Genomic DNA, 22,569 nt, shown 5'->3' with positions numbered 1-22,569 from the left:
TCAGGTCTGAGCAGTGATTACAGTCACACAGGTGGTGACTTCATGCAATGCTGTCCCAGGTATGGCACTGCACAACATACTTGGGGATGACTCATGGCAAGGAAAAAGACCTCTTCTGTTACCGGMCAACAGCTATCAGGGGTTTCTTTGATGCCTCCCAACTCCTTCCTAAGTGCAAAAGCAGAAGCAATCAGGAGAAAATACCTAGAAGTAATTAGCTTCTGTTACTGCTACAAGAAAGGAAGGAGTGAAAGATGGGAGAGAACAGGATGGTGCCTCTTAAATCAAGAGGGTCATGGGTTCCTGCCAACTTTATTCAGCTCTGGAAAGACTCCACAGGCAGTAATAGAGATATTCCACACTACAATACAACAGCAAAAACACAAGATGCAGCCTCGAGTTTTGAAAATGGAAAGCTACCTGTAACGTGGCCCATGGCAATTACCTATCATTTTCTTACAGCTCATTTTGAGCCTACGCATGTGCTGAGGAAGTCTTTTTGCAGGTACTCCTCTGTTTGTGTCACAAGTAAATTGCTTTACTGACACCTTTGCTGGCAAATTAGCCCCTGAGGTGATGCTGAAGTCCTTAGGAGAGTTGTTAAAAGSAACTCTAAAATCCAGAAAGTAACCGAGACATTGTTATCATTGGTCCCTCAAGAGCTACACTGTGCAAAGGAGACCTGGGGATCAGAGCACTACATCTTAACAACATATCACCAAATCGTTTATATCAGGCTTGCACAGCGCTAACGCTTGGTCTACCCTGAACTTCCTCCAATGAAAATGAGAAATTTTGTTTTTCTTATTTATCTTGTAATTCAACCAGTTTGTTGAATTATACCATGAAAATGGTGTGACAGAAGACTTGTGCCCTGCTGCACTCAAGGTTAGGATTTGCAAAATCCRCTGAAAGTCAAGCTTACGGGAGACCTCTTACTTTTCTACTCCATACAGTTGCAGAGAGAATGAAGTTAATAGGAAGCGTTTTCAGTCACATTCTGCCAACAGCAAGGACAGCCATCAGCACAGGAAAGCTGAACACTGAATAAGGGAAAGGAGGAATCACAGAGAGGATACCCTGTTTTAAGGAGTAACAGGGTCCACATATACAGTGAAGGGGTTCTGGAAATTGCTGTTCTGTTTTTATAATCTTTAAAAATTCCTTTTTTTTWAAAAAAAGAAAAAGATAAAAGGAGGCTTGTCCTTTCTTTGATGGTAACTGTAATCAAGTTGTGTCACCACTGTAGCTTTTACGTTACTGTCTTTGTGCTTTACAGGAGAAGGAGACCCACATACCTTTGGTTGCCAGCCGGACACAGTTGATTTTTGTTTCCTGAAAAATACAAAAGTATAAGAAAACATCAAGGTGTGTAATTTGCCCATCTGCAATAAGCACACGTCCCTTAAAAACGAGCGCTAAAACAAATTGGCATTTTTCTCATATCTCATTTCTGAAAATACTGCCAATGCTTTCACAAAACACTCCATGCTGACGGACCTGCAGGTAGCTGCTTTGTCAGCTGACAGGAAGTTAAAAGTGACAATGTATTTTTCCACACTAGATGTATGAGTGATGGGTCCTACATAACGGGTTGATTAACTAACAGAAATTAGCAGCTAAATGACCTGATTTGTAATAGGCAGAGAAGCCTTGGGTCAAAAGTACATGCAACTGTACATCTAATTTTCATGCACCATTACTACAAATTTGGCAAATTGGGTATTTATTTAAACACATGGCACGGAGACATCTAAGTAATCATTTGAATCCTTCAGCTATCTGAAATGTGTGTGAACAAAGCAGCATGTTGTACAGCTAGCTCTGCCAAACACGCTATTCAAACGCGACCCAAACCACTGCAGTTCTTTCATCACAGGGCTGGGAAAAAAATCAACACCTTTGTTCAATCCACCTCAGAGTCCAAAGATCTACATAAACGGTAATTTGGATGTGAACAACAATGTTGTATTTGGATTAACTAAAAAAMCCTCAAATTCAGCAGTCTTCTCAGGCCATCTCTATTGAAAACATATCTTTTCTGGCATCCCAAGGTCCTCATTCTGCAGCCATTATTGGCATGAATTACTTCTGCTCAATACAGGATCGTCATCCAAATCCTAATGTGTTGCTTCAGTTAGAAAAGTGACTTTGTCAGTCAGTAATCTGCTGCAGGGGTTTCTTAGCACTTTATGTCTTTACACGCTCTTGTACATGTCTCAGGTGTAATGAATACTGCATAAATTACTGTATGCAACAATGCTACATTAATATGGATGCGGTATGTGCTCTGGAAACAATATCCTGGCAGATGCACTGCTGAGCAGCTCGTTCCACCCTCCAGCAGTAATAGGAACACAGTAAAAGGCTGGATTTGCTCTTGGAGAAAACCTGTTGCACCTGGGGAAGACCCCACTTGGCCCAGCAGAAATGCGTGGCTGCCTTGCACCTTCCTCCTCGCACGTGTTTGTACGCAGGAAGGGGCGATGCCAGGATCCATGGGATCCATGCTTCGGGACGTACAATGGTGAATCCCTCTGATCCCTCTTCACATGCTCCTCAAGATACAAATCTGCCGTGCCAATTGGATAAAAGCAACCCCACATGTATTCCAGGAAGAAAAGATATTCAGATGGACAACCTCTCCCTCTCGTTGTGCCTTGAAACTCTTAAGGAGCTCCTGGATCACTGGACACATCATGTCCAACACAGTCAGCCCAAGCCAGGTACGTTGTCCTCAACATGCTACCAAAGTATCGTTGATCCCAGTAAACCAGGATCATATCTCTCCGTGCACTGATCCCTCTCTCCCCACAAAAACAACCCCTCTGCAAAACTTGTACAACTGTCAGCACTAGTAGGCCAACCAAGCTGCCCGATGGAGCTCTGTGCTGCCTTCTGCCTCCCACCAGATCAGCTCCAATTGCTGGCTAGTCCGGCAATCCCAAATCTTTATTACCAGTGATGATATATGAAGCAGGAAGAATGCAGCTTTACTTTCAGAGCTCAGTCTCAGCGTGCTGTGATGGAAATAATAATAAAAACCAAACCTGATATAGTTTCTAGCCTAAGGAAAGGTGACATAGAAGATCAGTGAAGAAAAATAAACTTTGACTATCAAGAGAGCATTTTTGCAGTCCAAAAGTAGCTGGATACTTGCATGGATTTTGTCTTTTTTTTTTTTTTTTTTTTTTTTTTTTTTTTTTTTTTTTTTTTTTTTTTTTTTTTTGTAAGTTCCAAAGTGCAACAGAAAGCTGGAAATTAGTCAGTGATGAGAAAAGAATAGGTGAGAAAACAAAAAATGAAATCTTGTTAATGAAGCTGTAACTGATCTCATTTGAGCACGTACATATTCCTGCCTATTACGCTCCCACAGTGTAATTTGAGAAGACAGGATACAGTGCCCTCCATTTGCATGGACATCTCCTAATTGCAGTATTTAGCGCAATTATCCTTAGCAAAAGACAGTGATCTGGTACTGCCAAGAGAAAGAGCAATCCATCACTTGAGGAACAAGTCCTCTGGACTTCAGAACTTCAGTTCAGATTGCATCTTCAGAGAAGGAGAACTTGAAAGCAATTCAAAAGGACACTAGACGTACAGCTCCTGGGGATGCTAAAGCCTAAAGAAGGGAGCTCAGTCCCTATTCCTCATTGGGGCTGATTATTCCTTTGATTTCCACTGATCACCTTGTTGATCAAGTCAGTGTTTCTCTCTTCGATGTCTCATAAAAAATGGGGTTTCTTCATATTTACTGCATTTTTGTTTGAGTTTGCCTGAACTTTTCTGCCAGCAAACAGAATAAATAAATACAGATCTTCTTCCTCAAAACAGTAAATGATTTTCTGACAACCATACCTTTTTTCTGAAAAATATTAGTCGTGAATCAAGCAGAATGTTTACTTGTTCACGGTAAAATAAGATGCTTCTGTTCAGGCAATAGTAAAAAACAGGAATAAATAATACAGTTAACTCTCAATTATCCATCCAAATGCCTTAAGGCAATTGCAAGAAAGATCATGAAATAAAGTGATAAAAAAAAGTTTTTAAAAACAAGAAGTAATATCCATATGCTACAGCTCTTGACCCAAACTTCCTTTGCTGACGCACACATGGTTACGGGAGGTTGGTCTCTGGACTCGACTCCCCTACACACACACCACGGTTCCCACGCACGCCGACGGGCTCCTCCCGCAGCGCCGACCTCTGAATTTTCTCTAATTTCGGCTGTTTTTCTAGCATTCTCTGAACACAGTCTGCTGGTTTCTGAAGAGAGGGAGCTGATCCTGCCTATATCCCCTGCGGTTCCTGAAAGCACGTTTCACTGAAGCGCGCTGCACGACGACAAGTTCTGCCTCCGCCGCTGCAGTGGTTGGATGGAAACAATTTTCCGCAGAAAGGGGTTATGAGGGCGGCAGGCCGTATGTTTATGTGACAGCTGCATCTTCCCAGCCTAAAAGGGCGAACAATTTTTGTTTTTTCTTTTTCTCTTAAAACGACAGCTTGCTGCTTCCGGACTATGAACACTAAAAGAAGCCGCTCTTGCATCCATCTGTTTTCACACTCGTAATTTTTTCCTTCCGTTGCCATCACTATGCCGCTGCGTTAGTTAAGCGGCGCGTTCGCTCTCACGAGAGCGCGGCGGCGGCGGCAGGGCGAGAACCGCGGTCCCCGCGCTTGCTCTTCAAGGCYGTCCCGCAACGGGCAGTTTCTTCAAGGAGCTCAAACCGGGCACTGCAATTCTCACTTTTGCTGCTGCACGGATGACACAGACAAGTAATTACCAACCTCCTGCTTGGATTCAGGCATCTCCTTCAGTATCCTGCGTATGCTGAACACGCTCGTAGGCAACCTGCTTCCCATGGGAGCTGAACCACTGCCCTATTAGCCTTTTTTTTTTTTTTTTTTTTTTTGATTCTTAATAGATTTTCTCCAAATCTAGCGGAGCTCTAGGCCATGTCTTTGGTATCTCTCTGAAGGCAACTGTGCGCTGTGTTTAAAATCAATCATGTGCGTGCCTTTGCAGGATCCACGGACTCCTCTGTAATTTCTATTGCCAGTTTAAGAAAACTGTTCATTCTCCAAGACCACCAAAACCAGCTATTTTTGCTATCTGTTTTAGCGTCTTGGGCTTTTATTTTACTAYGTCAAGTAAGAAGTTCCTTGAATGATATACAGTCAGTCATTTATTACCCACATCTTTCAACCTCCCAAAACCTGCAGTTAAATAAGAGGCTATTATTTAAGCGAACAATAAAACCACCGTGAAAACACTCCGGCCCACACATTCTGGCCRAGGATGGCCTGCCACATGGGGAAACAAGAGGTTCCAAAGAGCACAGTGTTTCCAAAACTGCTGAATTTTTGCCTCAGAAGCTCCAACATGTAGCTTAGAAGAATAACTATCAGTGGACAAAACTGTACACCTGAAAATTCGATGAACATAGAGCTCCTTGAAGCTGTTTAACTGTTTGCAGAAGCAGTGTAGGTTACCTCGGTACTACTCAAGTTCTCCGAACGGGGCTGGTGCTGAATTAAAAGTACCCCACCAGCTTTCTGTGGGCCATTCCCCACAGGGATGAATCTCACCTTAAGTGCTAGCAGCTCTAACCACACCCCCAAAATCTTCTAGAAGGATGATCTGTATTGTGATGAGACCTGTCAGCATCTAGAAACCCAGCCTGAAGTCCCTTGCTAATAATGAACTGCATAATTGTGCGTGTAGTACAAGTCATTACAGAGAGAGAAAAAAAATCAATGAGAAACTCTGCAGAGTGTCATTCCTTCAAAAATAATATTCTCCTTGATTACTGAGGTGCTACTTTCTTGCTCCTGGCCTGAAAACATCACTCACCTCTTGGACCACCAGGCTGCACGAACAGCTGGCAGCGCCTTCCACATCATCTCCAGCTGTGCAATGAAGGCTCCTGCCTCGTTTCCCATTTAGAGGAAAAACGGCCAAGAATTATTGATTGCAACTGCGCCGCTACAGATTTCATTTTAACTCTGAGGAGTAAAATTCAACAACTGCAAGAAAGATTTCTAGGAAGCTCCAGTTTCTGCACTACTTAAAATTCAGGCAGGTTTCACAGCAACTGAATCTTCCCCAGCTGAATGTGTTTGCTGGATCACTAACCAGAGACCGTCACCTACAATGACCCAGAGAAAGAGCAATAAAACCTGCAACATTTAACTTTGATTATTAAGCCAGTACAACAGCAAGAGTGAGTGAGGAGCAACGTGACGTTGCCATCTCGCACCGGCCTCACTTTTCAGAAGGAAAAGGAGGTTGTGAGGATGGGTGCTGTGAAGGGACCTGGCACAGGCAGCTTCTTGTACCACCTCCTTCTAACAAATAAACAGTCAGTAATTGTGCTTCTCACCCCCACAAAACCTGGAGCTTCTGTTTTCTTCTTTTTCTTTTTAATTTTCTCCCCCTTCTTACTTCAAACTCTTGACACGTTTCAGATCAGCACCTGGCTTTCAACAACCCCTAGGAGGGGAACGCACGTGATTTGGAAGGTTTTTGTACACGAGAGCAGAAAACGCTGCTGCTGCACACACCTGCTGCTTAGACCCATGTCTCGAAGCAACACCACGTTGACCAAATTTCCCGCGACGGTCCAGAGAAGAATTCGGCGAGTGACAGCTATCTTATTCAAACTTGCAAACAACAAATAGAGCCTTGCACACGAGAAGGCAGGGAAGCTCGCAATCTGATTTTGCAGCAATTTGCCACACTTGTTCTGCACCCAGCTGTTAATTAAGTCCCTTTCAAAGCAACAATCACAGCTAATGGTTACAGAGCAGACAAGAACACCAAATGAGCAGAACCCTCCACGCACAGAGATGCCGAAACAATAAAGAAACTCCTCAACAACAGCCATGTCCTCTTAATCAGGCTTTCTGATCAAACACAGAATGTTTCTTCAAATCAAACTCCCTCTTGGTGTCCTACATTTCCAAAAGATGATGTTATGGTTCACTGCACGAAGGTTTCTCATTGCAGGTTCCAGGTATGGAAAGACGCTTCATCATTCCAAAACTGCCTGTGATTAATGTAACTGCAGAATATCCCAGTTAAAATATGAGTGCCAATAGTCTATTAAAAAGGTTTCAATGTGCAAGAGAAAACAAGGCTGTATTTTAATCCCACTAAATGGTAGTGTTTCAGAACTTTTGCAGATGTGCATTATCAAAAATGCCACATTGCAGCCGTGTTTGCAGGCTCTATGAAGACCATGGTCAAAACTGCTCAATTTGTAGATCTAAGTGTCTACCCAGAGCTCTAAATACAAATTATATCTGCAAACAATTCTGAGAACAAAATAAAACTCATTATTTACAGCTGTAAAAGCCTGGATGCAAATCAGACGCTAATGTTCGAAACATGAGACTTAAGGATTTCATCATGAAACAAAAAGCATCATGGTTTCTCAGCTGAAGAGCTAAATTCCATCTTGGACTTGCCCCCAGCAGATCCTGCATCTTGTTATACTTACTCTAAACTTTTTCCTATACCTATCAGCTAAACTGCACTTTAAGGCTACATAAGCATATACTGTAGCTACACAAATTATTAACACAATATGCAACTGCTTGCTCAAATAGGAATTTCTTTTGTCTGGCAGGGTATTTCTTCTACCTGTATTCACAAGCTGCATATTGTTGCATACAGGCTTTTTGAATTATTTATGCTTGCAAGTCCAGATTCTGTAAGCAAAATATTCCTATATTTCTGCTAGTAATTGAAAATTATGGAATAGTCCAGTTGACGCAAAAGTACAATTTTTCCAGCTCAGACTGACAGGGATTGCTGGGTTTCTTGTGTGTGGTTTGCCTTTATCTGTAGCAGATGGAGCATAGTCTATATCCAATGGTAACTGGGAATTTACTCAAGTTCTCTGCTACTGCAGGGACTCAGGACATTGGCAATGACCTGGACCTCTCCCACAATACAGTCTAACTGCCATATAGGTTTTTACTAATTAGTCTTAAATTTTTTGTAGGTATTTGCAAAGCAAGTTTTGTCTCCAGAACATGGGCAGTAGGTGTTTGGTTGGCACTCTGGATGTGCTATGTATAATGTGCGTGACTGCAGGTGTCCAATTTCAGTGCTTCAAGCGGTTCTTTTCTGTCTAGGATCCTATTATAACAGCCAAAGTCAGACCCTTCTGAGACCCTGTGCCATGGCGTATACAGAGTATGATGCAACTGGCCAGCTAAAGAAGCCCAGAAAAAGTAGAACCACACATTAATGCTGCCGTAATCCAGAATGCCAGGTGGAACCTACAATTCCATTTATATTACTCATTTACAGCACTCTACACTGCACTTGAGCAAATGAAGTTTTTCCTTCCCTGGGGATCCATTCAGTAGCGACTAACTAGCACACAAGGGGAATTAACTGGACACAGAGAGACATATACATATATTTCACAATTTCCTTTATAAAGGCAAATCTAAAATTGAATTAATTGAGTAGCGCTGGAAGGAGTCTGTATCGACTAGCAAGGAAACCAAGGTGAAAAGCAGCACCGTATTGAGGAGATTTTGTCAGCCACACAGCAGATACTCTGCAGGAGAACGGTGATGAATGGAGGAACTAAGCCAGTAAGAAAAGCTGTGGATATTCACTGGCATTGCTAGCCTGTTAAAAAACATGCAGTCCCCCGTGATGTACTGTGATGTCTTGCAGGTGTAGAAGACTGTTCCAAGTGGAGACCAAGGACTACAACACCTTCCACCTTTGACTGATCTTTCTAATTCTCCTCCTTCAGAGGTGATGTCTTGAAGAACTGAGCCAAGTGAAAGTTAGGTTCATGAAAGCACTGGCAAAGGTGCTAAGAACATATACAACTGTCCAACTTCCTGACTGCACATCTATGCTGTAAGACTTTTCATGAGGCCTGAATGTCAAATTGTATCACGTTATATGATAATGAAAAACAATTAAGGGAGTCAAAGGTAAGGAAGGGAGTACGGTGAATTGCTGCTCAGGCTGGATCTCGCTTGTTCACTGTTAGCTGAATAGGACTGCAAAGACCAAGCTAAAAGAATGTCACAAATAATTTTAAGCTGGAAACTAAAAATGGAAAACGGAAGAGGTCTTCACTTTTCCCATGACTGGATCTGTCAGGACATGACATGTATGTCATTTGAGTCTGCGAATTTTGAGTCTGGGGCAGACTAAGCTTCCTGTCTCCATTTTAAACTTAGTAGCACAGAAAAAGTATTTATAAAAATGCAGTCCAGGATATCCAAAAGGAGCAAGAAATACATGCACATTGTCCCCTCTATAGCCTAACTTACATTTTACTCAAACTGAAAATCCCAATCATAATTGCTAAATTATGATGTGACCAAATGCAAGCTAGAAGATAATCCAATTTCACAGCATTTGGGCAGTTCTCATCTCATAATGTCTCCTCCAAACTGATAAGCAGTGGAATTGATGTAGCAGCTCTGTCATTTAAAAGGACAATAGCCCCTACTCCAATTTCAATGCAACTGCAAGGAAAAGCAGCAGAATAAAGAAGTAAATTCTAAGCAATCCACTTTGTAAACCAAATGCCAGTAACCCAACATGTGCCTTTACATCATCTGGCTCCACTACGGGTTTCTCATTGGATCTATGTATCAGGGAGAGATTTGAGTGAAGGACGAGTAGTGGCATGCTGAATTTTCACCAAATTTCTGCAAGAGCATAATAATGAGGAGGAGATAAACTGCCATCCGATGGAGATGCAAAGAGAAAGGTGGGGAGGACAGATAGAGGTGGTCATGTGTACAGATCCAGCTTAACTTTCTCTGCACTTACTCCATTTGCTTTGCTAAGAGCCTGGAAGTATATGCTGTAGCTTTTCAGGGGTGAAAGGGGAGCGTTCCAGTAGCCGTTGTAGGTTTTGTTGTCGCCCACCGTGAACGGCTGCGTGACGGGCAGGTTGACCGGCTTCAGCTCGGCTGCAAAGTAGTGGGGGGAGTCCAGACTGGAAGCGTTCTTGTAGCTCACTGGAACGGAGAAGCACTCAACGATGTCTGCAGCTCTCCGTGCTTTCTGTGGCTTCTCTTCTTTGACAACAAGTTGATAGACACTAGGAAGGAGAGGAAGTAGAGGAAAATACAGTTAGAATCTCAAGAGCCTTAAACACCAAGAAACTTTCCAAAGACAAAAGTAAAAGGCAAAACAGTAAAAACAATTCCAGAACATAACAAATACCGTTTCTGGAGCACTGCAGTAGCAGTGACAACTGAGTGGTACTACGTGGGCAAGACATCGATCGCTTACTCTGTTGATTTTGTTGAGTTAGTTGAGATACACCTTTGTGAAAGTCCAAATAGATTTCACTGATGTCACGCTTTGGGAAAAGGAGGTATCAGATAAAATATCCAACCTATAATGAATTTTTAATTTAGTGAAAATTGGAGAGAAATTGCTTTCTCTTTCAGCCACCAAATTATGAATTGTTTGCTAAGGCCAAAAGGTGTAAAATGATGATGGTAGAGTACTGATGGCATCAGTATCTGGCAATGGTGTCAGATCCCTTTTGAAACAGTTTCAGGGACAACATAAAGAACAAACAAGAACCAGTTTCAGTAAACAAAAGAGATCTTATAACTTCTAAGAATGGCCCTTTCTCACACCACTTTTGGGTCACATCCTAGGATAAGGAGTTCTCTAATAGTAATTTTCATGGCATATCTCCTCCTAACCTGTAATACTAAAAGGTTGACTTATATACTGAGCAGGTGCCTTTTTTTTTTTTTTAATCTCTTCCAATTCACTTTTGTTTCAGGAAACAACTACTCTTCGTACTCTTTCCAGCTCTATAATTTGTTAATCTTTTTGCAATCCTGCTACGTTTTGGGCCTCTATGATATGTAATAGTGATTCTTGCTATTTGTAGCTTACCTTTTTAGGCTCAGGAAGGTTGTAAGGCACCCACATGCACTTTGCTATTTTTCTCAGTTAACAAAGCCTTTAAGTTCAGGGCTGCTACAGCTGAGGCATATATGCTGCCTGCGTATCACCATTTACCCATTTGACAAAGAATGATACCACTGCAGCCATCTCATTTTCTAGTAGGACATTCACATACGCTGCCCTCACCTACCTGTGCAAAGCTGGTCTTTGGTTTAGTTAGACTGGGGAGAGCAACTAAAAGGTAAGTAAACCACCAGCAGCATATCGTTCTCCCTGCTTGCGCCGGCTCCTTGTTGTAGAAAGATTGGTTAGAAAAAATTCTAGCACTGCAATARCTCATCAGTGCTTCTGGGGGAAGCAAAGCTGTGGCAGCTTGAACAAGCAGCACTGTAAAAAAAAAAAAACTAGCTCATGCTTTTGAATTAATTACTATTTTATTTCTGTGGGTATCCAGTATACTCGCTGTTAACAAGGAAGTGGTCAGTGAATCGTTTGGCAAAGTATCAGCATGGGAGACTGCTGCTGCTAGACATGAAAGCAAATAATCTTTACAAATACAATCGGTTTGTGAATTGCTTAGTACTGAAATSGTCCTCATGCGGGATGCTACCAGCGTTTGCTAATGTGGCGAGATGCACCCACCAGGGGTAGGGACAGCAGCGTTCAAAGAAAGCCCATTAACAGACCTGAAAACTTTCCTCAGTCTTACAGCTCCCTTGTGGTTTTAACAGAATATTTTAAACCTCCTCTGGTATATACTTTTTAATTTCTAAAAAAAAATTAACCAGTTTCCCAGCAACTGACCACTCCTTCCAGCCTGGCAAGAGAAACCTGCAGTCGGCCTCTCCAGTCACTGTTTACTGAGGCCACCCACAGATTCTTATTCTGACCCTCCGCTCTGGCAATAACAATAAATATTGCTTGAAATAGAATATGGATTTTATCTATCTTGCTAAAAGCAAAATTTTCATTTGGAGTTTAATTTCCTACGAATTTATCAAATGATGAACAGAATTTCTACAAACACAAAACTTCTGGTGAGTCAGCCTTCWCCTGCAAATCATAAGGTTTTAAGTGAGAAGCTTGGTTTTGGTGTGCTTGTGCAGGAAGGGCATTTGTGAGAACACTTGGCAGAACATAAGGATGATATGCGGTCCTTTCCTATCAAATGGTAGGCTTTCATAAAGGCAGGGCGTTTTTATATCTGTGGACAAAAAAAAATGAAAGCTGCCTTCTGTGTATGAGTACGCCAATATTCAGCTTTGTTACTGTAGATCGAACTGATCTCTCATTTTAACCACAGTGCTCTGAAAGATATATAATGCTACCACTTTTAGACAATCTGGATGATGGAGTTTCCTTGACAGTGTAGCAGAACTGGAGCCCCTTCAGCCCCTCCAGTCAGTTCCTCAAAGGTCTCAAGATTTGCAGCCTACATCCACTTGCACAACTTCGTTCTCGCTGCAGGCTTGTTCATCTAAATTACACAGCTCAACTGAAGTACATAGCTCACCACTCGCAGGAAGCCTTCTTCAGGAGAAGGGACAAAGTTCACGGTCCCCTTTTTCCTGGATAAATGTTCAAGGACATGGAATCAGTGCCTGCTCTTTCCAAACCTGCCAATGGCCTGGTCATGTTCCTCTCCTGTTTTTTTCTGATCATGGGCATTTTTGCCCACTATGGCACGACCAGTATACTGCATACCCTCCAAAACCCAAAATTTACAAGGAATGACAAAGACAGTGTAAGCTCCGAACAGCAACAACCCAGCAACCACCAGCAGCCTTTCCAACCAAGTTGTAAGCCTATTGCTGACATTTCTAAACGATTAGCCACCTGCCTTCTAACTGAAAAAAAAAATGCTTAGTTTCAGTTTTATCCCCTGAAAAATGCCTCCCTTTGTTGACAACAGAAARTATTTCCTTTCTATACTTCCATGCTCAGAGAAGTTCTTACCTTAACATTCTCAGAGTCACACCTGCTCCTCCAATATATGCACCTTGTTTTCAGGATGAGCAAGAGCTTTGATACATATGTAACATAATAGTAGATACTCTTTTATCTGTGTTCTTTCACATTTTAGCTTTCCTGCTTAGCTTTTAACTCATAATCTTCCCTTCACGCATATACCCCATCATTTTAATGTCAGGAAATTTTACTCGTTACTTTTGATGTTTCTTCTTTTGGATTAACCTGAGGTGCTTCTGGAAGCACCATGAGATGTTCACAAGCATTTAACTGAAATGCAATAGACATCCCGTTTGCGTTTGAGTTAAAGCTCCATTAACCTCCTGCTCGAATACTGTCCCCTTTTCCTGTGAGACAAACATCTGAGCCAGCAGCGCTGTCGTCGTGCCCTCTTTCTAAAGAACGCACTCCTCGCCAAAGCTGGGGACGAGTGACTGCCTACCTTCCTCTGCGGTTTTTCCTTTATGCCTGGCACTGCCCTAGCTCACAGCGATGCCTGCAGCACCCATGTCTCTTCACTTGACCTGCATGACTCAGTGACCTCCCTTCCCTCTTGGAGCCTCAGTTATCTAGCGGTGGTCAAGCGGCCACTCCAAGGTAGTGGTCAAGGGGCCAAGAGTTCGGCCGCTGTCGGAGATTATTCTGGCCTGAAGCTTATCACTCCGGGAAGTCATTGCCTGCTACTGCCAGCATTAAGACTCTCATGAATGTGTGCCTCTTCCTTGGGATAAGTAGAACAGATAAAAAGGCAATGATCCTACACCAAAATGAATTTTTTGTGGRATTTTTGAGTAGCAAGCATACAACTACCCACCCTAAATTTTGGCCAGAATAACTGGAATATTGTAACAATTTGCAAGAGTAAAAGCAATTCARTTTTGTCAGAAGACAACATTTCTTGATGCATCATGACCCCTAAAGCCTGTGGGTTGGGCACAGGCTCCAAATCAACCCAGTGAATATGACGTGCCCTATCAGCCTGCAAAAGCACTTCAGCTGCAGGCATGTCTCCACTCCAACGTTGAGCAGGGTCAACCTTTCAAAACGTGCTACTACCCCCAGTTTCACAGTACAAAGCAGGGTGATTACAACTAAGGAAGAGAGGAGCATGTGTCCAAAAACTGCTAGAGGGAAGGGAAGGGGGTAGGGGGAAATACAGAAGAGATATCCCAAGTATTTTATTAGCTTTTATTCTGGCTATCAGGTAGGCAGTAGCAAGGATCTCCTGAGGATCTCCTCCTCTCAGCTTCAAAGCTACCGCTTGCAGCCAGAATCAGCCAACACTGCTTGCATAGCAGGAATCAATACAGCAGTTGAAAACGCCCAGTTGGATAAAAGAAAGTTTCAGTGTCATATACGGAAATTATATTAAAAGAGACAACAAAAGCGGCGTGTAGAAGCTCGTGATAGCTGATAGCAACCTCAGCAGCAATAAAATGAAAGAAGACAAGCAGTGTGTTTCAGCCTCAGTGTTAATACATAGCCTGGTCTACAAGGAAGCTCGCTCCCGGGGCTTTTCCCGGGGCTCCTGGCCCAACGCCCGACTTCCTAGAAGGCTGGGGAGCTCACAGCCCCGCTGTGCAGCCGCACCGTCGTGCTGAAGGAGGCCCAGACTGGGCTCCTGGATAAATTTCACARGTTTCCTATAGATAAAACCCCATTACTTTAATAGAAGCTATTTAAACTTTTTGACAGTTTCCTTCTAAATCACTGATAAAAGCACCAGGCGTAATGGTCGCCACAGCATAAATGTTGTCTGCACAAGAAGAAAATGTGCTCTTATCATCATCTACAAGGTAATCTTATAAATTATGAGTTCTCTAGTCAGCATGGAAATACAACTGTGGATAATCAACATTTCAAATCACAGCCCTGTGTCCCTGCTACCGAGGGATCCCTGGGCTCACTCCCACTTCTCCTTCCCTGCTCTCCATTTTTGCAGCCTGGCGTGAAAATGAGCTAAGGAAGCAACTTTTCAGAAATCCAGCCACATATTTACACCAGACTCAAGTTTTGTGTATGGGATGGGCATGAAGGTGGAGAGGGAAAGCTCCGTCAGCGCTTCCTACAGTGCATCCACTCGTACACACACACTCCTYGGCACACGCCAGCACCCTGACGTGATACTTCCCAACAACGTGAAATCTGCACTATACCCCTGATAATGACAGGGTGTGAAAAGGAATATAATTCTTTCCTGGCCTTACATTGATCCCCTCCTTACCTGACTTACTAAAGCTTAAAAGAAATGACCCTTCAGCATTTTAGTATTCCCTYTTGACCATATTGGTATCCAGGATTTCTTGAATGTACCGTAGCCATTTAAGATTTAATAGATTTCCATTTAATTTTAATATTTAATAYATCACTATATTATCAGATGTTTATTATTTCCAATAATATCTTCCCCTTGGGGAAGAAAAGTAAGTAGCAATTAGCAGAGCCTGCTCTTGCACTGCATGATTTGACTAGCCTTTTGCAAGCAGGTTTTGTAGCCCACGCTTACAGAACAGGAACTTCTCATTTYTGGTTCAAATGTGCCACATTTACCTCCAGGATATCTGTTTGACAGGCCTCAGGGAATAAGATGCTATTAAAGGATAGCAGTTGCCTTGTTATTAGTTATCTTAATTCAAAGACGAAGGAGAAGGGCAACGAAGTAAGCAGGCACGAGGCTCCTCTGCCGCCGTAGTTGTGCGCTCTCGGAGGGAAGGCACGCGGGAAGCAGCAGCCAAGACGGAGCTGGGCACCGCATCTCCCTTGCTGCATCTACGCCGTGACGTTCACCCACGCAACACTTCTGAAAACGCTGTCCAAAAGCTCAAAACCCCAAATCAAACCCTATCTGACCGAGCCAGGAGGGTTAATGCTGCACACAGACAAACAGGCATCGAGCGCCTATGCAGAGGGTCAAAGACAAGTTAATTAGAAGGGTAAACAAGCAATTCAGCTTCTTTCCTCTTCTTCAGGGTGCAGAAGTACTGGAGACGCATGCTCTTAAGACCACAGGAGCATTCAGAGAATCCGCACTCACATCCCCACCAAGCAGCACCTAGAAACTCCAGACACCAAACGCTGCTGCCCTGCTATAACAAATAGCAGAAGTCAGATGCAAGTGCAGCCCCCAGCCGCCAGGCCTGCTCGCTGCAAACGCACTGCACATCAGTCTCCCGGGATGCTGCCGAAAAACGGCAAACTGGATCCCGAACAGCCCAACTTCGCTTCTAGTGCCCATTTTTCAAGATAGCAGAAAAAAATCAAAGAATTCAGGCTACAGATACTTATACTGGCTTCCCCTCGCCCCCAACCCCGCTCTTCCATTTAACTTGAGACCCCATTAAATTTGGTTGAACCCCTTTCAGTGTCTGTGTACATACCCACGTAGGTTCACTGCCTTTATTCAGACAACACAGGACCATCTCCCAGGATACTGCAAGAGGAGAGAGYTTGATGTGTTGTCTCCTACTCGAATTTAGAATTCAAATTAGCTGCTTARTGTGCATATGCTTATTTTATGATTTCAGTGACGCAGACTGAGACAGAAGAATAACATCAACATCTTTATTTCCTATCTCTTCACGGTATCTAACTAAGCACTTGACTTCTACCACCCAGGCAATAAAAACCAAAATAATACCACCCACAAGGAGTGAATCTCGTAGTGACTCCAGATAAAACAACAGAGGTACTGAGGACACTGTGGGGTCCAGGCAATGGATGCTTTTTTTGAGCTGCTAGMTTGTGTGTTTTCTCATGATGGAAAATCTGATGAAATATAATAGGGCTGAAAGCAAAAAATATTCTATAAAAAAATCTATCGGCACTCTACAGCATTTATCCTAAAAAAAAGTGTAGAATTAAACAGGGAAATGAGTTGCTTCTTACAGTGTGCCTCCAGCCCTCCCATAAACTTGCATAGAAAGGATTTTGTAAAAAATGCGCTAGGATGGCGAAACAAACAAAACACTTTAAAAATTATAAAAAGAACAAACTTTTTTCTACTAAAATTTACAAGAACTAAATGCGTAACAGTCATAAAGCCTAATGCGCAGACTCAGAGTGCCCACGGCGTCTACCAGACCTCTCGGCTGTGGAGCTATCAGCGAACGTTTCCTCACCAGGCTCCTCCTGCAACCCGGGAACTGAGCGTTCAAACGTTCAGAAGCGACTCCGCAAGCGGTTTCTCGGTTCATAAAAGTTTCTGGCTGGCAACATATTCCTGCCAAGCGAGTGAGCTATTTCGTACRTCCTAAACTTTCACCCTTATTACCTTCCACCGCACCTTTGATCAGAAGCTCTGAAACTAACCTACAAAACGTAACAAATTGAGTTTCACAGCCACCTAGGATGTACGTGTAGGGTCCCAATACACTCCTCTGCAATCTTCTCTCTGTCTAGGGACTGATTTTAAWCCCATTTAAACTCAACTAAAGATTGTACTAACGCCCCAGAAAGCTTTGGAGCAGCTCCACACAGAATGCAATACGCTGGAATTAAGACTAGCCCTCGATGAACATTTTTATGCAGAAAATATATAAAAAAAAGAGAGATTGTTCTGCAGTGTCATCTTCTAGAATATGCTTGGTATTTCAAAGATTCAAAAACTAGCCCATTCTGAATGCACTGTCACCAGTGACACCATCAAAAGAAATCAGCTTCTTCCCATTTGCAAGACATTTACAAAAATAAAGCCTATAATAGTGATGTTACTCAAGTAACACAGTCTCATTTTACAGAGTTACTCGTGCCAGCTCCCTCACTGTGAAGGAGCTCCTTCATTTCCATGGCTTCTTTTAACATTCTTTTAAACCAAAYAACTCTTCTACTGTATTCACTGAGGTTGAAGAATACCAAGAAAACACCTAAATTCAGCGAAATTTGTAAAACACAAACGGCACAGAAAGACACGGCTGTTGTTGTCATTGCTATGAGAAACCTGCCAATACTTATGCAATCCATTTAATTAAGAAGGTTGATAAGAGAGGTGCCTCAAATTTTCTTCCAGGCTCCAATTCGCTGGCCTACTAAGGCATGCTTTACCCTGAAGTCCAGGAAATAAAGGGCAGTGATTTCACATTTGGACAATACTACGGGCATCCTGTTATCTCTRTAATTTCAAGCTTTGTTAAATTTCTAGGATGATCAAAAGGGGCACTAGAAAAAAACAAGGAAGTCTAAAGACTGATCCTATGTCAGCCACGGCTATGGGAAGCAAACTAAAATCGCACTAAAATGTGATGAGTCACCTGTGCGGAGAGCTGTCCTAAGGCATTGTGTGCTGGGCCAAACTTTAAGAAAAAAAAGAAGGTGATTTGCCCAATATCACACAGCATCAGCTGTACAAAAACAAATCTCATATTTTTGTCCAATGCTCCTACCAGACAGTATCTCCAGCAGGCAAAACATCCACTTCAGTATGATCTGGAGTAGCTTGCTGACAATCTGCTCATGCAGCATGATGAAAGCAGCTCCCTGATAAACTGGGGAAAACATCAGCAGTGGCTACTTTAGGGAGAACTTTCTAAATTTCACAGTAAAAGAAGCCAAGAGTTGGTCTCCTTCTTAAAACCGTACCAGACATAAGTCAGAGCTGCTTGTTAATGGCCCCAAAACATTATTAACAACATGGGGTAAATAAGGTATAAAGGCATTAACAACGTGGTATCAATAAGGTATAAAGGTAGTTGCTTTGCATGCCTCATGCCTAGATACGGATTGACACCTGTCTATGAAGTGTGAAGGATTATTGCGTGTTTTATGCTTTATAGGATAGGTTTGGATCAAGCACTCTCTCTCTCTCTCCCTCTCTCTCTATATATACACGTATACACACACACACACTTATCTATATGAACGTATCTTCTGTTTTGCAAGCTCCAAGCTGCCTCGCAAGCTCTCCATCAGGCCAGCTCAGGCAAGCTAACGCCATCTAAAGCAAACCACTGCAAGGAAGCCTGTGCCTAGCCCAGTGCCATGGTACAGGCAGAGGCGCTGCACAGATAATCTCTCTCGCCCCTTCCASGTATTTTCTGCTCCTTTTGGAACAGCTCCAACAACAGTATAAACAAACAGCTACGTGTGTATGTGTGCATATGTACAAACACCTCCCACCCTCATCATGTTTCACTCACTATTACTTGTTAGGGTGACTAATGATCAAGGCTTAAGGAAAGACAAGTATTTAAAGAAATCCAGAAACACAACTATCCCCATATAGTTCTGAGAAAATCTAGTAATCAYGGCAGTGTTTGTGCAAAGCAAACAGAAATGTGGCAAGAGCCAGAGAATGCAAGGAGCTGCCAGAAAATCCACTGAATTGGGAAACAGTATTTACTGACCAATACRGGGATTTGGGTACTTAGAAGTCCATTTTTTCTAACTCCATGGTTCGGTCTAAGGGAAGATGTTATCTGTATTCCCAGTATTGCCTTCTTTACATTCTCCAGCCATCTGAACACTACCATGGCTCCTATTTACCCGCATTATATATGCATCATTACTTTAAATTTCTTAAATTCTCTCAATTTCATTTTCTTGGAAATGAAAAAAGGAAAAAAGAAGACAGGGGGAAAAAAAGAAAAAAGAACCAGAGGGCATTTCAAAGCTCTACACTCCATTATCTCAACCATCTCCATAAGCCTGACCTGGCTTGCAACAGATTAGACGTAATAGCTGCTGTTCCCCAGTGGAATAGGCCCAGTCTCTATCTCTCCAGTTCAATGTTATTTTGCGCTGGCAGATTAAAGATAATGAGTGCAGACAGATACGGCTTTCACAGCAACAGGAGCTAATGTTAGTGACTTTGGAGGTGTTTTTTCCCTCCTGAACCACCTGCCATCTGTTTGATCTACAAAAAGAAAGAAAGAAAGAAAACCCCTTTTGTGTTAATGTCGCTTAGCATTAAACAGGCACCGTTGACTGAGGTCTTGTTGTCATCCTCAGTGATCACTGGTTTGTTTCAAGACCAAAGAAAGTTTCAAGGGCAAGAAGAGCTAAAGTGGTTCTTTGGCAAGCTGCAAGATCAGGAGAAAGCAGGGCTATACAAGCAGTTCAGCCAGGCCCTTTGCAAAAGTGGTGGCTTCGAAAAGGACAYAAGTACACTAGGATATATTCTCAGTCAGGATGAAGGTAGCTATCTCCACTGGCTTCCATTAAAGCAGGCCAATCTGCATGCAGGAGCAATGTGARTTTGTACAATCTGAGTTTGCATTCTGAAGTTTTCTCTTACAGAACCACAGCCACTACATTGCAGAGAAGCCCCCACACAAGAATCTGTTGTCTTTTTTAGAAGAGAATACTTGAAAAATACTTTATTTTATTTATTTATTTATTTTTTTAACTAAAAGGCTTAGAAGGCTAAGACAAGACTTGAATACAGGGGAACCAGCTCTGTTTCTAACCCCAGGAGAACCTTCATTCCTGGATAGGGCCAATGTGGTCAGATAACACTCTACTCACAGTTATATCATCAATGTACAATGSGAAAGATGAGCTCTCTTGAAAGAGACAGTACATATTTTGAGCACATGAGTACAGATTTTGAGTTGTAAGAATATCAGCCAGATTCTTCTTCCTGTTCTGGGCACCACGTGCTTTTCTGGAACTGCAAAGTTCACTCTCCTGACAGCCGGGAGAGGTCTCGCATGGGTAAATAGCCTTTTCCCTAAAACATCTCCTGCCCAAGAACACAAGTGTATTTAGGCTGGAGAAAGGGGAGAAGGAACGTCCTAAGGGCAAGGCACAGCACCTTCTCCRTGTCCAGTCTCATCTGCTCTGTCATGCTCACAAATAGCTCTTACTTCCACCATGGTGGGAATGAGACMGATGAGGAGGCTGTACATCAGGAAGCTGTATATGACAATCCTGCGCTTTGCCAGCTCCCTTCAAGGCTAAGCATGTTTTGATGCAAGGGAAAACATGAGGTATAGGGTATGCCCTTTGGAAAGAAAAAATCCAACCTGCATCAACATCAGCTCCTGGAGTTCCTATGGAGTCTGCCAAGGCGGCACCGAGGGAAGGCAGAATTGCCTTCCTGTCTTTCCATTTTGCTGTTCGACCTTTCCAGTAGAAATACTTCATCTGACTCTCTCCTTCCACTTTCACACCACGTCTACTTTTAATTAAACCCGTCCTATTTCCCCTTCCTTATGCACAGTAAGCACATCTCTCACCATCTCCTCGCTCTGCTTTTCGCTTTGGAAAAGCGCTGCGCAAGGAGAACTGAAATTATAGAGAGGCAAAATAGTAGCATGGCTGCAGAGGTTTCCTCCTCGGAATTGTCTGGCTCCGTTTATGATAATCCCTTCGTTCCATCTGCAGCCCACGCGCTGCTGCAGCGGCCCCCTCTTTGAGCTCCAAGAAATTATGCATTCATTATGGAGGAAATTAACACCTCAAAGCAAACTATAATTAGGAATTCTTCAATTCAGTTTATGCTTTTTCAATTAGGCCCTCTATAATTTTAATCACGGGAGCATTAACATGTTTCCGGAATTTATATACCTGTAGTATAATTAAATCCTGAAATGCCTTAGTCTGCAACAGCAAAGCGCAGCTTACTCATCTTCCCTTTTATTGCATTTCTGTGTTATTATATACCCATTGAGGGGCACCTGCTAGTGTAAACACCGCTTGCCACGTGCAACAGAAAAGAGCCACTTGCCCTCCGAACTCATCAGTCTCGCTCCTGGTAGAGGCTGCTGGCTGACGAAAGCTTGTGCACTGCTTCCCAGCTGGGGACGTTTGCCGGGAACTAGTGCCCACACTCATCCCCATCTCATTTTAAGTACCTAAAGGAGATGCTTCAAGGCGTAAAACTTCCTCTGTGGTCCACGTCCTTTAAGAGAGGCAAGCYCCTTCTTGTGAGCAGCTCAGACCATGGGTAGCTGTGGTTGGGCCCAGCTCATCCCATCTAAGGGTCTGATCCAAAGGCTATTACAGGCAAAAGGATGCTTGACAGTAAGTCTCAAGAAATTCAGAGTTTCTAATTCTTAATATGTCCTACCCAGTTTACTATTATCCTTTTATTCCAGGATAACAAGGGGCATACTGACTTTGGAAGCTGTGAAGCAAATAAAGAAGTTCTCAAATTGGCAACCATGGCTATTATCTCCCATTCCCTGCTTGTCTTACCAGCTGACAGCTTGATGTGAGAAAACGGCCATCAATTTGTGATTCTCAGCTTAAAGTTCAGACTTCATTAACCTTTTGATTGCTGGAATTTAATCTGACAGTTCACGTGGACAATATAAAAGATTTATGCAAAAAACCTCACTCCCCYGCTCTCAATATCCTCAAGCCTTCATAAAACACACTAAAAATGCTAGCAAAAGCGCCACTGTGAGCTAATAAAATGCTGCTTGAGACAAAAGAATCGTCTCCACGTGTTATTTGATTGTTAAATATTATAATTAAAACACATGCAAATTTTATGGCTTTCCTCCCCCATTTCTAGCTACCGCCAAAGCTCTCTGCGGAATAGTTAGTGAGACCCAGCRGGTCGCCCAAACGCAGACAGCGGCTCCGTTTCCGACAGCTAGGAAGTGGGCAATGGCAGTTCTGTGGCATTTTTAGGGACGGTATGCTCAGCCAAATGGTATGCTGATGCTGGCACATTTGCTGCACCAGATCAGGTGGACCTCAAGTAGCATGTGTCCTGACTTTCGAGGGCCAACACC

At 42.8% G+C, this 22,569-nt stretch overlaps 1 protein-coding gene across 1 annotated transcript in view; it reads right to left on the bottom strand.

Annotated features, from left to right (window-relative positions):
• The window catches only part of PTPRT (protein tyrosine phosphatase receptor type T), a 458,251-nt gene that overhangs the window by 81,396 nt on the left and 354,286 nt on the right, over positions 1 to 22,569 (bottom strand). The window contains exons 12-13 of the mRNA XM_085313918.1: positions 9,821 to 10,094; positions 1,299 to 1,335 (exon numbers count right to left, since the gene is read on the bottom strand). Of these exons, the coding sequence (XP_085170044.1) occupies positions 1,299 to 1,335; positions 9,821 to 10,094 (311 nt within the window). The remainder of the gene's footprint in view (positions 1 to 1,298; positions 1,336 to 9,820; positions 10,095 to 22,569) is intronic.

The sequence above is a fragment of the Rhea americana genome, unplaced genomic scaffold (assembly GCF_003343005.1).
Source record: "Rhea americana isolate MKP2758 unplaced genomic scaffold, rheAme1 scaffold_4, whole genome shotgun sequence".
NCBI classification, from domain to species: Eukaryota; Metazoa; Chordata; class Aves; order Rheiformes; family Rheidae; genus Rhea; species Rhea americana.
The sequence above is the reverse complement of the archived record's forward strand: the minus strand, read 5'-3'. Positions and strand labels throughout refer to the sequence as shown.